Below are 15379 nucleotides of genomic sequence, written 5' to 3'. Positions count from 1 at the left end.
GATCAGAAGCCTGCCCCTTTTCCCTGCCCCCAGGTCTCCAAAGTCATCCCACTGGGCTCTGGAAGTCTCCTACTAGGGGCAGGACCCTGTGTCCCTCAGATGGGGTTCTGTGGTGTGGCTGTATCCATCGCCTGAGATCAGCGGTCTTGAAGGCAGAAGGGGAGGCAGTGGCTCCTCCTCAGACTGGGTCTCTAGCAGTGGCCTGATTTCCTTGTGGAGTAATCCAGAAACATTTGTGGGGACACAGCATCAAAAGAAGAAAAACTACAGGAAGCCTGAAGGACCTTACAAGTCATTTTCCTTTATTTTCTTAACATATAATGAAATTCCAACTCCAAAGAGACATATATGCAGAGCAGACAGATGCAGGGCCTTGGTGTGCAGCAGCCTAGAACCAGGCAGGGGGTGGGTGTGCCCCCTCTCCCCTCCATCACAACTCTCCCCACTCCTGGCCCCTGGCCATTGCCCAGGCAGAAACCGAGAAGCTGGAAATGAGAGGAATCAGCCTCGTGGTCCAGGGAGTAGCCAGAGACAGGGCCTTGGTTACTAGGCCTGGCCAAATCATTGTCTAGCTGAAACCGTGGGCCTCAGTTTCTTTATCTGTTAAATGAGCTAGAAGTTCCTGCTAGGGAATGGAGAAGAGAGTGTGCAGATGCAATGCACTGGTGATAGTTAAGGGCCTTCTGGTTGTCCCTCTGCTTCCAAATACCTGCGTAATTGTGTCTCTTGGTTTCTGTTGCCATCATGGCTAAGTGCACAGTGGTGGAGCTGCTCTGGCCCTGGTGGAATTGAAAGGACTTATGTAGATAGAATTCAGCCTTCAAAGCTGATCCTGATCTCTGAACTGTCCTTGGGCTGCAACTATAGCTACCTCATTAGGTCAAGGCTGACCTCTCCCCTCCAGGTCAATGCAGAGGGAAGGCTGTGGCCAGGGGTCATACAGCAAGCCTGTGCAGGTTATTCAGCTGCTCAAATGCCTCTGATCAGGAGCTCATGAGCAAGAGAAGAGCTTGCTCCATCCTGGTCAGGACCAGCTGAGGGCCTGGAAAATCCCCAGGCCCAGCAAGGGCATCTGCCTCCATGGGCTGACCTGCATTAGGGTCTTTCTGTCCTCAGGCTTTGGGCTTCAGACAGCTCAAGTGCTCTTTGATAAACATACACCAGCATAATGGTGACCTGTGTCTACACTGACAAGAGAGAGTAGAGAACTGAAGAATGAGCAAGATAATGCAGTGATAGATGGAAAGACCAACTAAAACTCAGAGAAGTAACATGGGTATTTCTCCTTCACCCTCTAAATGGCTTCATTCTGCAATAGCAGGCCCTGTGTAGGGAAGCCTCTCCATAGGGAACAGAAAGTTCCAACTACCTGGCTGTCTGTCGATCTCTGCTTTGTAGCCTGTCTGCTCTGCACACATGTACACAGAGGCGTGTGGCGACAGTCATGCCCCTGGGGAAAGAACACAGGGCAAGTGGAAAGAGCAGCCCTGGTCTAGACCACGTCTTCTGGACCCATGCTGTGTCTGCACTTAGGGGCTGCAGGCCTGTAGAGCTCTGCCGGTCCCTGCCACTTTGCAGAAGGAGGTCACTGAGGCCCTGATATAGGGACGATTCCAAGGTCAGGCAGTAAGTCCGAGCGGGTTGGGGGCTTGGGAGCAAGCAGAACTGAAGGAGCAAAGCTTGCCCCCTCCACTGCACCTCCTGGGATCTCTTCCCCCTCCAAGCACCACTGGGAGCAAGGTGCATGTTAGGAAAAGAAGGAGGGCCGTGCCCAAAGGCACAAAGCAATTACGGTAGAATCCCAGGCACTTGCGCAGGTGAGTCGGTGAGCAACTTTGGGGCGAGGGGGGACTTTCTGGCACACCTCCCATCAGGCTCTGAGGGGCGACTAGCAGGTGGGTCCCTTTCTTTCACCTCCTCCATAACTTCAAGGGAGTGGGTGAATTGGTAAATCTTGGTCCCCAGGAAGCTCTGAGGCCAGGAAACAGAAAGAGAAAGAAAGAGATAGAAACACCCCCATAAGAGGCTTGACCATGCAGGTCTGGCAGATCTTGGGGAAGTGACTTTGGCCAGCTTGTCAGAGTGTCTACAGTATGGATTTCACCCCTCCCCTCCCTCCGCCCGCCCCTGCCCCTGCCCCCTACGTGGATGCCCGGGCCAGACCCCTTCTATTTGGGCTTCATCTCCACCCTGGAGTTGATGTCGTCGGCATCCAGGTCATACTCCTCCACCTGGCCGCTGGTCCACACCTTCACGCGGTCTGTGAGGTCACTGCTGCGTGGAGCCAGGATGAAGTCGTAGATGAGTACAGCCAGGGCTCCCCCGATGAATGGCCCCACCCAGAAAATCTAGGAACAGAGCAGGTGTGTTCAGAGGGCTCCACTCAAAAGCCCCTGGGAAGCGTTCCCTGGGTTACCCCACAGCCCACCACCCCGTTGGACAGGTTATCTCCCACCTGGGATGGAGGCAGGTAGGAGAGCCAAATCCTAACATCCTCATTCCAGTGCCCCTCAGAACTGGCCCAGGCCAGAGTACGTGGTAGGGTCACCTCCTTGCCTCTGTGGGGCCCAGCTCAGGCATGGGCAGTAGCAGCCCCTTCTTGAGGAAGGCCACTGGCCCCACACTCCCAGCTTTGGAAGGGCCCCAGAGACCACTGTCTAATGCAAAGCTGGCCTAGCACATCCACATCCATAACCATAAGAGCTAAAATCCACTGAGCGCCTCGTCTGTGTTGAGCTCAGTTTACAGATGGGGAGTGAGCCCTTTCCTCTTCTTGGCCACCCTGAGAGGTGGGCACCACCATATCCCCCTCCGCAGCTCAGGAAACCAAAGCTCAAGCACACTGCGCAAGGTCATGCTGAACCCGAAAGTGGCTGAGCCAGGATTTTTTTGGAGCCCCACTTTCAACCACGCAGCTGGGATGACCTGGAGGCCAGGCAGCATGGGGCAGGGCCAAGCTGGGAGGGCAGAGACTAGGCCTGAAACTGCTCGCAGTGTGACCCCAGCCTGCCTCTACATGGCAGGCCTCAGTTTCCTGATTTCCTGTCCTCTGGCTGTCTCCCAGAGCCTCCAGAACAGGAAGGGACACTGTGAGGGTGGGGTCAGGCTTACCATGGGACACCAAAGCGTCCCACCCCACCCCCCATGGGTCTCCTACCCAGTGGTTGCTGAAGTTGTGTGTGATCACCGCGGAGCCGAAGGACCGAGCAGGGTTAATCCCACAGCCAGTGTAGTCAATCTGTGAGGGAAAGAGACAGAGGGAGGGCCGAAGGCAGAGAATCATAGGTGAAGAGAGAGTGAGAGGAGGGAGAGGTTGGAGGGAGAAAGAGAACAATCAGGGTGGGGGACAATGAGACCCAGGGAAAGAGGAGTGCTGACCCCAAGCTGGGCGGGAGGTCCCTGTGCTCCTCTCCAGGGCAGGACCCTGCCCCCAGCCCCCAGCGCTGACCCGCCATCCTCCACCCAATGGCAACAGCCCTGTCGGGAGTCCCACTGGCTGCCCATGGCAGGGCACCCCACCAGCCCCCACCCTCCCTTCCCCCACCTCCATCTGGGAGGGCCCCTAACTCACAGCCAGGAGGTGTCCAAGGGCTACAGAGAGGCCGATGGCAAGGGGGGCTGAGCCACCAAGGTCGCGGCGCCTCCGGTCGGTAGTAGCCAGCACGCACAGCACCAGCTGGAGGGTCCCGATGATCTCGATGCCCAGGCCCTGGCCCGAGTTCACACCATCAGCCAGCTGCAGGGGAGAGAGGTGGTGAGGACTGGTGAGGAGGGTAGGCAGGGACTGTGTCCCAGGACCCCAAGGATACCCAGGCCTCCCAGGCCCAGGCATGAAGGGCGGACCCTCATATGGGCCTTCAGAGCCCATCACAGGGTCCCAGGCAAGGCTACACAGCAGGTAGTGGAAATCAGGCCTTGAACCCACCCCCTGTGTTAATGGAACTCCAGCCCAGCCCCTAATACCTGCCTAGACCCAGGCCCCACTCTGCCTAGAAGCTGGAGAGGCCTGGGGTGAGCTGGGGCCTTTGCATCCAGCTGCATCCAGGCCAGGGTATTCTGGGGTACCAAGACCAGAGGCAAGGGGCGAGCCCCAGGCATGAAGGTGATGGTCAGGAGCACTCCTAGGAGAAGAGATGCAAAAAGGTGGGAAGGCCCAGCAGGGGACGCGGCTTCATACCCAAAAGTCCAGAACATTCCACCCCATGCCCGACTGCATCTAAATTCCAGGGCTGAGGAGGCCTTCAGTGAGGTCCTGGCTCCCTCCACCCCTCTTTCTCCTCTGTGCCTGCCTCCCTTATTGTCTCCACCCTCTCTCTCTCCTTCTCCACCCCGTCTCTTTCCTTGGTCCAAGGCCTGTCTCCCATTGCTTCTGGCCCTGCCCTCCCTGTCTCTCCTTCTCTCTTCTTCCTCCCCACTGCTGGCCCCAGCCTCACCCTCCCTCTGCCTGGCTAGATAGGCCCCGCCACCACCGTCTGGCTGCCACTTACTCCTGGGCCACTTTTAGAAACATGACTCATGGAAAGAGAAGGGAATGGAAGCTGCTGTGAGGTCATGAAGGCCCTCCCCATGCAGCTGCCCCCGGAGGACCCCTCCCCAGGAAGCCCCAGCACCTTCCACTATGCTTTGTGGCCGTCCCAGGGGCTAAGTGCACTCACACAGGGGAGCTGGACCACATCAGCAAAGGCTCACTTGCAAAGATGCCCACATGAGGCCACTTAGGCTGCCTTCTCCCAGGCAGGCCTGGTGCACCCAAACACTTCCCAGCTGGGAGACAAACTACCCAGCTCCCATCCTCAGGATATGGGAGTGTGTCCAAGGCCATAGAGAATTTTGCAAAATCCAAGGTAGGGGGGCACACCTTGGAGGTTTTCCCAGCCCCACCCTGAGGCCATCCTACAAGAACAATTCTCTTCCCGCCTTTGTCTGCAGCCCTGGGTTACAGGGAATGACTCACATCCCCTCCCCTGCCTTGCAGCCCCAGCTTTGGGCCTTTCCTGGCGGACCCCAGGGCTACATCCCTTAGGTCCGCCAGCCCTCTGGCCAATGCCCAGTTCCCTTTCTGTCCCAAGGTTGGGCCAAAGAGGCAGAAGCCCTGTGTTCAGGTTCTGACTCTTCTACTTTCTGGCACCATGAGCATGGCCTATTCCCTCTGGTCTTCAGTCTTCCCATCTGCAAAATGGATCTCATTGTCCATGCCTGCTCTCCAGAGCAGCTGGGAGGTTCAAAGGCCAAAGGGGCCGTCTCAGGGCTTTTGGAAAGAGTTGTCGATGCAGGAGGGATGGGGCAGTGGTAGTGACTCTTGTTTGGGTTCTTCTCATTGTGTGTGCAGGATCTGGGGACAGGCAGAAGGAGTGACGGCGGGTGGAGCTGCTGGCAGAAGCCTGCCCAGAGTTAGGACAGGCTGAATGGGGTTGAGGCTGGTGAGGCCAGCCCGGCTAGTCCTGATGCCCACCCACACTTGCACCTGTTAGGCCCCTGTCCCTCTGTATCTGAGCCCTCAGGAAGCTCGTGGCTCCTTCTATTCCTCTCTCTTCTGCTCTCCAGGGTTGGCCTAATTGCTAGCTGGCAGAAGTCCTGAAACTAGCCCTTCCCCGATGATTAATGGAGTCATCGCTGTAAGTGGCTCCTGCCTTGGAGAACCCTCCCAGCCCCATCCCTCACAGATGTGACCAGAAAGAGCTCATCTCCTCTGGTTCTTAACCAGGTGCGAGAGCCCCAGCCCCTACCCAAAGACAACATGCTTTTCATGCAAAGTGGGCAGAGCAGAGGGTGATAGTTCCAGGCCTTGTACTCTGAGTCCTTGGGAAGGGGAGGGGTCAGCCACCTGCCCTGGGAATTCTGGAATGTGCCTTCCTGACTGCTGAGAACCACATGGGCTGACAGCCTTCCTCTCCAATACCCACTACCACTACCACCATGAAGCCTCCCCTGATTGCTTCAACATCTACTGACAACCTTCCTTCAACTATCTAATACACTTGCATTATTTACATCTGGAAACACTTGATAATTCAGAATTGGAAGGGGCACTCAAAGTCCTGTTGAAACTCAATGTCCAGGAAAGAGCAGGTAAAATACTTCAAATGTACGTTACTGTTTACAACCCATTAAATTTGAAAACTTGCTTAAACAAGGACAGTTCCCATTGTAGTCACTTGTTTTATATATATGTACATATATATTTGCACATCCCCAGGTAGTTTTGCCTGGCCCAGGTCTTATTAAGGCAAAAAAAAAAAAAAGTAAGAATCAGAACAATTCTCAATTGTCTTCCCGCTTTTGTCTGCAGCCCTGGGTTTTGTGAATGCAAGTATTACCAAAAGAATAATCCACACATTTCTTCTGAAGTGTCAGAAAGATACAAGCTCTCCATTTTGTGCTAAGCCCTTGTAAGCCCACTACTCAAGGCCCAGTTCAGACCCCACCAGCTCCTAGAAGCCTTCCCAGATCCCTGGCTGGAATTGACTTCTGCTCCCACCCACCATGCCCTCACTGAATTCTCTGTGCATCTTGTAGGAAATCAATCTTCCTGCAGCCTATGTGGGTGCATCTCCTCCCGGCCTGGGAGCTTGGTGAGGACAGAGTGGGGGACCTCTGCCATTTCTCTGCCCACACCTCTGAGGGGAGGCTTACTGTGTGCTGATAGAAGTGGCAGAGAATGCTAATTTTCTAGAACGCCCGCCCTTGCTAGGGGCAGCCTGGCTCCAGAGATGCTCTCCGGACCCAGGGCTGTCTTCTTCACTTTCTAGCTGGGAAACAATGGGCCAATCATTAGCCTCTGGGAGCCCTAGAGGGCAGCCTGTGCGATGGCTCAGTGAGATGACGATGCGGAGGCTGAGGCCTAGGGAGGATGCAGCAAAGCCAGGATCCTTGCCCCATAGTCTGTGCCACCCTACACTCACAGGTCAATGGGCTGGCCACTCCTAGGCCCAGTCAAGGGACCTGGCTATTCCCAGCTTGGACTTGGGAGCTGGCAGAAGGTGGTTCTGTGGCTGCCAGTGTGTCCTGGCTCTAGGGCAGCCCAGGGATGATCTCTCCAGGCAATGTGCTCTAAGTCCTCCCTGCTACCCATAGACAGGCCAACCAGGGTGGCTTCCAAGGCACCCTGGTGCCCTGGCCTTGGGGAAGAGCAGGCTCCAGAGCCAGGCCTGACTGAGGCTCTGAGCATTCGTTCTCAAGGGACAGGAGACATTGAGGCCTGCCCTGCCCACCCCAGTGCCTCCAAGAGTCAGCACTGGGCAATGAGGGGACCTATGTGGGCTCCAGAGTGTCACTCCTCCATGGGTGTTCACACGTGGACATGGGGGTATTCCTGGTTTTGTGTGCCTCTGTGTGTCTTTGTAGATAAGTGTCTGCTGTGTCTGTGATGACCACATGTGTCCAGGGCTGACTCTCTCTTTCTCTTTTTTGTTAGATTGTAAATGGTTTCTTACACAATAATTACATTTTAAAAATCTATAAAAGAACTGGCCGGGCTCATGCCTGTAATCCCAGCACTCTGAGAAGCCGAGGCGGGTGGATCACAAGGTCAGGAGATCGAGACCATCCTGGCTAACATGGTTAAACCCCGTCTCTACTAAAAATACAAAAACAAAATTAGCCGGGTGTGGTGGCCTGTGGTCCCAGCTACTCGGGAGGCTGAGGTGGGAGAATGGCATAAACCCGGGAGGCAGAACTTGCAGTGAGCCGAGATGGTGCCACTGCACTCCAGCCTGGGCGACAGAGTGAGACTCCGTCTCAAAAAAAAAAAAAAAAAAAAACTATAAAAAACTACAAAAATCCCCCACTTGTATGCACCAAACAACATAGCCTAAAAATAAATGAGGGGAAAATTGACAAAATTACAAGGAGGACTGGATCACTCTACCACCAGAGTGAAAAATGTTAACAATCTTCTATTAGAAATGTATAGAATAAATGAAGCAGCCAAAAACTACCAATAACATGATCAGGGAGGGTTTGAACCCCATAATTAACAAGCTTGACTTCAGAAAAATATGAAAACCCTGTACCCCTGAATTAGAGAATGCACACTCTTTTTCATCAACTGATGAGGTACTGACCAAGTGCCTTGGCCTCCCTGGGAACAGCTATATCATACAGGCATCTCTGCAGGACATGAGGTCCTGGAGGCCATGCTGTGTGTTTGCACTGGTATGTCTGATGGCACTTCTGGGTGCCTCACTGTCTCCCTGTGTCACACACCCACACAGCTGCCACTACCAGCTAGAGAGGGAAGAGAAGAGAAAAAAATGAGCCCCCCATGTGAGAAAGCAGCAGGTCTCAACAAGGCCTTTATTTGCTCCCAGAAGCCATTTCATCTTCCTGACAAGAAACAATACACAAAGCAATGGCTTCCTCCCTCCCTCCCTCCTTCTTTTCCTAACTCCAGGGCAGGGAGAGGAAAAGGCTCCATTGAGGAACCCCCGCCCAACCCTCCTTGGGTCCCAGAGTCTGAGTGGGACCACCCAGTCTTGAGAATGTGCTTTGTGTACCATGTGTGTGTGTCCCCCACGTGAGAGCACATGTGTGTGCATGTTTGTGTTTCTGCCATGTGTGTACACTTTGGAGCAGCAGGAATAACCAAGGGCTAGGAGGCAGTGCCACCTTGACAAGTCTCCATGCCTCTGTGGGCTTCCCCATCAGTAAAACGGAGGCCTTGGCCCAGATTCGAGCCCCAGGCAGTCTCCAAAAGTGCCTCCTGCCTCACATCGGGGTGGTCACTCTCCAGCCCCAGATCCAGAAACCTAAGCACAGGATCTCCCGCAGGCCATCAGAATTGCTGATCTCAGCATGACACAAAGCCTATGTTGCAGAACCTGTCACTCACCCCACTGGACCCCCGCATAGACTGGCACCCCCAAAGCAGCCTCCCCACCAGAAAGCATCTACTTGCACACCCCTAATGGCAGGGAGCTTATTGACTTAGAGGCAGCCCCTTCTTCATGTCAACAACAATATCAACAACAACCTTCTTTACACTGAGTAGAAATCTGCCTTCCAAGGGGCCCTGACAGCGAGATTGCAGGCACTGAAAGGAGCTGCTGGAAGGGCCGGGGGCATTTTCCGGCCTTTCCGGATATCTTTTAAGTTGGAGATTTCAGCCTCAGAGTCTGCCCACCCCACAGAACTGTAGCTCCTGGCTGAGTGAAGACAGCCCCTCATGATCCCCCTGGGCACCATTCCACGTGGGCAAGGAGCCCCTCTCATCCCCAGGGGGAAGCCCTGACTGAGGGGATCCTGGCCATTTGCAGGGCCTCGCCGACAGCATTTTCCTGCCTTCACCTCCCGGTGTGAGGGCTCAGATCCCAGCCATTCAGGAGACTCCAGACTCATTGGTGCTTCCAGAAGGTAAGGGCCATGGCCCCTGCTGGGTGGAGGCCCTAGACTAAGTGGGGGTACCATCTGGAATTGGCTTGCAGTGAGCTAATGGCCACTTCACGCTGCTAGAAGGTTGCCTGGGGTGGAGAAGGGAAGGCAAGGTGTGACAGGAGGCTGTGGCCTGGGAGTGGTGAGCAGGGGATGAGCCCCTCAGACAGGTATCCCAGGGGGCCGTGTCCCCTCTCAAAGCATGGCCCCTTCAGAGTTCCCAGGGCAAATCCCAGTCAGGGCCAAGCATCAGGGTGGGCAACACTGGGACCGGCTGGGCTGTTCCGAGGTCCCTAAAGGGGAAGCAGCGTCAGGATTTTCCATGGTGAGGGAAGTCTCCACCACAAAGCTCCCGCCCCATCTCTGTGCCCTCCCCCTCATCTGGGGCTGGCGGAAACAGTAATTATATGTCCCAGATGTGGCATCACCACCCAGCCCCCAGCCCCTCCCTGGGCAGGACGGGCTGGGCAGGGACATGGAAACTCTGCCTTCCTTTCCCCATCCCTCCCCTGAGCTCTGGAGGAGGCAGCAGCATCCCCGGGAGAACTGGTGGCATGAAGGGGCCTCTCACTCTATGACTGGGGAAACTGAAGCCCAGAAAAACGGGATAAAGGGGAGAACTTAGGGCTTCAGTCAGGCCCCTGATGCTGCAGGTAGAAACACTTCTTGAGCAGTCAGGCCCGGAATTAGCAGGGCTGGGAGAAGACCCCAAAGAGGGTAGCTTTGCCCTCTGCCTGAGCCCAGCGGGCTGAAATCACAGGCTCTGGGAATACAGACCCCTTCCCCCGGATGCAGCCCCTGGCCCGAATCCTGAGCCCTCACCACCCTCCTCCCATGCACCCCCAGCCTGACCATACCCAACAACTCCCGCACCACGGCCCCCACCTCCTCCTAGCCTGTGCTTGCTCACACAGTCCCTCTGCCCCTTCCCTCTGCAGTGTCTCCACATTCAGGCTCCTACGAAACCTCCTCCCTGATGCCTTCCTGGCCCTCCCACCCCTGAAGTTCAAAAGTTCCCGGGCCCGCCCTGACACCTCTTATCGCATCTGCCTCCTGCTTCATATCACAGGCAGCTGGGCACTGGCTTATCTTGACCTAGGGCTGTGGGCTTCTCTGGGGAGGGAGCCGGGCTAACCCAGCCCTGCATTGAGCACCCAGCAGTCCCTGGTCATGCTTGCAGGGAGCCGGCTGAGCAGACCAGACAGCAGAAGAATGAAAAAAGCCAGCAAATGCCAGGAATCCTGAGTCCACCAGCATCTCCTACTTCTCAGAGCCCAGCCACACCCTGCTATGTCCCTATCTCATAGACAGGAACTAGGGCCACACAGGCCAGTCTGTTGTGTGATGCCACATGGTGTTAGTGGCTGAGCTAGGACAGGGACAGGCGAGAGTGTCCACCCCAGCCTCAGAGCCTCTCACCCTTGGCCAAAATTGGTATTTGGCTCTTAGAACCAGCCGGGACCTTGCAGGCTGGACAGAGGCCCACGGTCTCTCTAGGGCATATCCTGAGCCCTGACTCAGTCAGGAGAAAGTTGTCCCCAGCATGTCCCGAAGGGACACCCCCTGACTCACCCCAACCACTTCCTGCCACATCTTTCTCTGTTTTCCTTGGAAATCTCCATGCCAACCACTTGCCCCACCCAGGTTTTGGCTGGGCTGGGGCTCAGGGCCAGAGAGGCTGCAGGAGCCTACCCCAGGTCATGAAGGAGAGTGTGTCACCTGCTGCCCAGACTGTTCCCTGCTCCTCTTGAGGCATCCAGGCCACCCCTGAGGCCCCTCCAGTTCCAGGGCCAGTGTCTGACGGGAGCCCTTAGAGGGGTACCTTCTCTATTTCTAGGCCCAGAGTTGAGGTCCTGAACCCCACCCTTCCACTGTTGGGACAGGACAGCGCCTGAGCCCCCACCATCATGCTAAGCGCCCTTATGTTCAGCACTGCCCCTGCTGGGCTGCTTTTAGCCAGCTTTCGTGGGATGGGTGATAAGCTCAAAGCAATGAAGTGAGCTGGCTGTCTGGGTGTGGCTGTGAGGTCACAAGACCTAAGTCCCCTCTCGAGGGTCAGGGTCTGCAGCTCCAAAGAAGCTCAACAAGTTAGCAGCGGACAGGTCTTGAACCCAGGTGTCTGCCTCTCAGCCCAGGGCCGGCCCCCACACTAGGCTGCTCCTCTTTCTCTCCCATTTGCAACACGCCCAGCCCAAGTATTGGGGTGACTATAAAAAATGAAGGCCAGGGAGGGAATGGGGCATGGGAGTCGGGTGTGGCCTCTGTTCCAGATGGCACAGAAGGGGCCCACCCTCCCGCCTCTGCCTCGGATGCGCATACTAGAGGGTGAAGCCTTCGCCAGCAGGTGCAGAGGCTCTGCCCTGTGAGATGGGAGGGAAGAGATGGGGCCAGAAAGCCTGGGAATCACATCCACTCCCCTACAGGGACGCTCCCCCACCCCATCATACCCAGCCAAGCTTCAGAGTGAGCTTGACCCTACCCAGCAGAACTCCCTGAGGCCACAAGCTCTGCCCCCACTGGCAACTGAGGCCTGGGGGAGCAGAGCTTGATGTGGCCTGCCTGAGCTCTGTCCTGTACATCCCCCGTGGCCACGTCTAAACTGGCTAAAGTCTAAACTCCAGCCCATGGAGCTAATCTTCAATCTTGGGCCAAGCAGAGGTTGGCTGCAGAGGAGGTTGGGTGAGGTGTCACCGTGACACAAAAGTGCTAAGCCCCCCATGGCCAGGCTGAGCCAGCTGCCCTCTGCACCAGACCTTCACCTAGCCTCTCCTGAGCTGCCAGCCGCAGGATCTGAACTTTTGCTGTAATCACTATCTGCCATCTCTGAGGCGCCCTCAGAGATGGCCCACACCGTCCCCACACCCACATGCCCTGCCCACAGCCCCGCCAGCCTCATCTCTCTAGACGAGTCCTCCTCTCTGCTCCTTAGCTTCTCTCCCTCCCTGTAAGGGCACCCCAAGCCTGCTCACCTGTCCCTTGGGCCCTCAGAGACATCCTCCAAGCCTTCCTCAGTCTCTCGGGCCAAATCGTCCCCTGCTGTGGCCCAAGCCCGGCCTGAGTTTGCACTTGTCTGAGGAGCTGGGAAAGGCCGTGTCTGGGACAGCAGGCAGCTGCCACCAGGGCCAATTTGCCATGCTAAGCAGCCCAGGAGACATTCTTTTCCACAGCTGCCACCCAGTCACCAGCATCTGCTTGTCATTAGTGACCCCAGTCCAGACCCCATTCAAGCCAGGAGCCATGGGCACGTGTTGCAAACTCATCCCCACACACCCTTACACAGCAGCACAAACATGCGCACAGTTGACACAAGCACAGAGACTCATGCTGGCAAACACATGCACACATACACACCTTCACACACACACACACACGCACATACACACACACGCCACACCTCTCAGTGCCTGGAGACCATGGAGCCCAGCGCTTGCCCCCCAGCCCATACTGTAATCCAGGAAAACTGCCTTCAAACAGCCCCAGAGAGTGTTTTCACTGCCTTATCTTTGTCTAATTCTCAGGGGCAAAAGAGTGGAAGAGGGCCTTTCTATTGATTCCTAGAGGTGGTTTATTTGGAAACTAGTGTGAATATGGGGGGCTCCCTGAGGGAGTCCTGCTCACACACTTGCAGAGACAGCTGCAGACAGGCTGGGCATTTGGTTCAGGGTGGCTGGGGACAGCGGGCAAAGTTTCCCCGGGGTGCAGGGCTGCAGGAGGAGGGAGCTGGCGGCACAGGCAGGACTGAGAAGGGCCAGAAAGCTACAGCCAAGGGGCGAGGAACTGCTGGCCAAGCTTACTCCCCATAATAGATGCCCTGCAGGGGACATTGGCAAGACCATTATTCTCTGGATCTCAGCTTCCCACAGTGCCTGGCAGAAAACAGGCTTTGGGAGGCATGCATAGCTGAGTTCCAGCCCCAGCTCTTCCCCCCAGCTCTCTACGTGACCTCCAGCAACCTCTTGTCCTCTCCGTTCCTCAGTGTCCCCATCTGCACAATGGGCAGAGGATGGAACCGGTGCCTTTCAGCATCATTCTAGAACCCCCCAAGCCCAGGGACACCCCACTCACGTCATTGCGGCCAAGCGAGTTCCCAGTCAGGGAGGAGGTGATGCCTGAGAGGATGGCGGTGGCGACGATGGCCCCCACACACTGGGCGATGATGTACATGAGGGCACGGAAGATGCTGATCTGACAGCTGAGCAGCAGCCCCAGTGTGACAGCCGGGTTGAGGTGGGCGCCGCTGATGTGGCCCACACTCTGCGCCAGCGTGGCGATGCTCAGCCCGAAGGCCAGCGACACCTTCACGTTGTCCTGGACCGCCGTCTGGTTGTTCCCCACCGGGTATTTGAAGCCCAGGGCAGAACCGATGCTGATGAAGACAAAGAGGGTCGTGGCCAGGAACTCGGCCACCACTGCCCTCCAGAAGAGCTTCTTCTTGAACTCGCTGGCCATGCTGGCAGGGGGCTTGGCCTGAGACCGCTGCCGGGTGCTCAATTCCCTCTGAGAGCTGAGCCACAGCCTGGGCTGGGCCTATTTATAGGGCCGGGGGGCGGGGGGAGCACAAAGGGAGGAAGGCCTCTCTTCGCTCCTGGCCCGCCCCACACCACACAGACCTCCTCTGGATGGATGCAGACACGGCTGTGCTGTCGGCCTGCCAACTTTTTCCTTCCTCCTCTCCCCCTCCCTCTCTCTCTCTCTCCCTCCGCCCTCAGCCCTGCCCAGCCCAAGGAGGCAGGCAGGAGGCAGCTGTTGCTCTAATAGGCTTTGGGAAATTCTTCCAAGCTGGCCCCACTCAGGGAACCAGAGAAATCCAGGTGTCTCGGCCCTGTGTGCAAAGCTCAGGGAGTTCCTGAGGGCAGAGCCAGGTGCTCCGGAGTGGGTGGGGTGGGCGGGCTGGACTCAGTGGGTGGACGTTGCCCTCCCTGGAGGCAGGTACCATGATCCTGCTGGCCTGACATCCCCATCCCGACCCAGAGAGGCACTGGCCTGGAGTCCCTGGGCCCAGGGCTCCAGAGGGGCAGTCAGGTCCTCCCGCACGGCCACTGCATGCCATGTTAGGGATGTCCCAGAGTCCCCAGTCTCCCAGAGCCAGGGCTCTGTGGATGGGGGCACGGAGGCATCAGAAGTTGCAGAGAGGTTGTCTGTGGCTGCCCTGCATGCTGCGGTTGAGGGCAGGCCTGAGCTAGGCAGAGCTGTTAGAAAGCCCCCACCCTGGGAGCTCCCAAACTTCTCGAGAGCGATTTGAACCAATGATTTGAGGGCAGGTAGGTGAAGATGGGGACAGTTTAGGACTTTCCTCTCAAGGCAGTCACACTGGTGGGTCACTGGGAAGGTGGAAGGAATGGCAGCCCCACCTGGCATTGGAAGGTGCTGGAGAGGAGGGAGGGAGGGAGCAGGAGAGAAAGGGAGAGACAGAGAGATGCTGGCTGAGGGGAGGAGAAGAGACAGACAAGGAGAAAGGAAAGACAGTAGCAGGGAAATAGAGCAAAAGTGGAAGTGAAAGAGACAGATCCCCCAGCCAGAGACAGTGAGACAAGCAGGGCTGAGAGAGAGCACAGAGGGCTAGGAAAAGACAAACTGAAACAGGGGAGATAGGACTGGACCCAGAGCCAAGAAGCAGAAAGGGAGAGATAAATGAGGAGAGGCAGAAAGCGGGAGGGACCAGACGAGCCCCTGCAGAGGGAGGGGCCGAGGCCCTGCTGCAGATCCCCATGGGCCGCCTGTGCCCCGGGCATCTCCAATCCAGAGGCCTAGCGCCAGCCAACAGACAAGAATCTGGACTCCAGGGCCAGCAAGCTGTCAGGAACCCCTGGGCCTGGCCCTCTTGCCTGCTGCATGGAACGTGCTGGAAGAACCAGGCCCAGAAGGGAGGGTCCCCCTGCGTCCCCTAGGGAGGGCCTGGGATGATCTGGGCTCTCCTCCCACCTCCTGCCTGCCCCACCACAGTCCCACTCGGGAGTGTTGGCATCTTCCCATTTATAGGTGGGAAACTGAGGCCCGGTGAGAGGAGTTT

At 56.7% G+C, this 15379-nt stretch overlaps 1 protein-coding gene across 3 annotated transcripts; it reads right to left on the bottom strand.

Annotated features, from left to right (window-relative positions):
* Window positions 1-281: 281 nt before the first annotated feature.
* Window positions 282-14117, bottom strand: AQP1 (aquaporin 1 (Colton blood group)). 3 transcript variants are annotated; one of them, XM_019031117.3, is made up of 5 exons: window positions 13435-13989; window positions 3572-3736; window positions 3158-3238; window positions 2190-2348; window positions 1651-1971 (listed from the first exon to the last, which is right to left on the bottom strand). In XM_019031117.3, exons 1-5 carry the CDS (start codon window positions 13816-13818, stop codon window positions 1789-1791), a joined length of 972 nt encoding a protein of 323 aa, XP_018886662.1. In that variant the 5' UTR covers window positions 13819-13989; the 3' UTR covers window positions 1651-1788. The 3 variants fall into 3 exon arrangements, with proteins under 3 accessions (XP_004045314.2, XP_055203268.1, XP_018886662.1); XM_004045266.4 differs by having other exon boundaries at window positions 282-2348; window positions 13435-14117; XM_055347293.2 differs by lacking the exon at window positions 13435-13989 and adding an exon at window positions 3964-4441 and having other exon boundaries at window positions 282-2348.
* Window positions 14118-15379: the final 1262 nt, after the last annotated feature.

The sequence above is a fragment of the Gorilla gorilla genome, chromosome 6, assembly GCF_029281585.2.
Source record: "Gorilla gorilla gorilla isolate KB3781 chromosome 6, NHGRI_mGorGor1-v2.1_pri, whole genome shotgun sequence".
Classification (NCBI taxonomy): Eukaryota; Metazoa; Chordata; class Mammalia; order Primates; family Hominidae; genus Gorilla; species Gorilla gorilla.
This window is presented reverse-complemented; position numbering and strand designations above follow the sequence as displayed.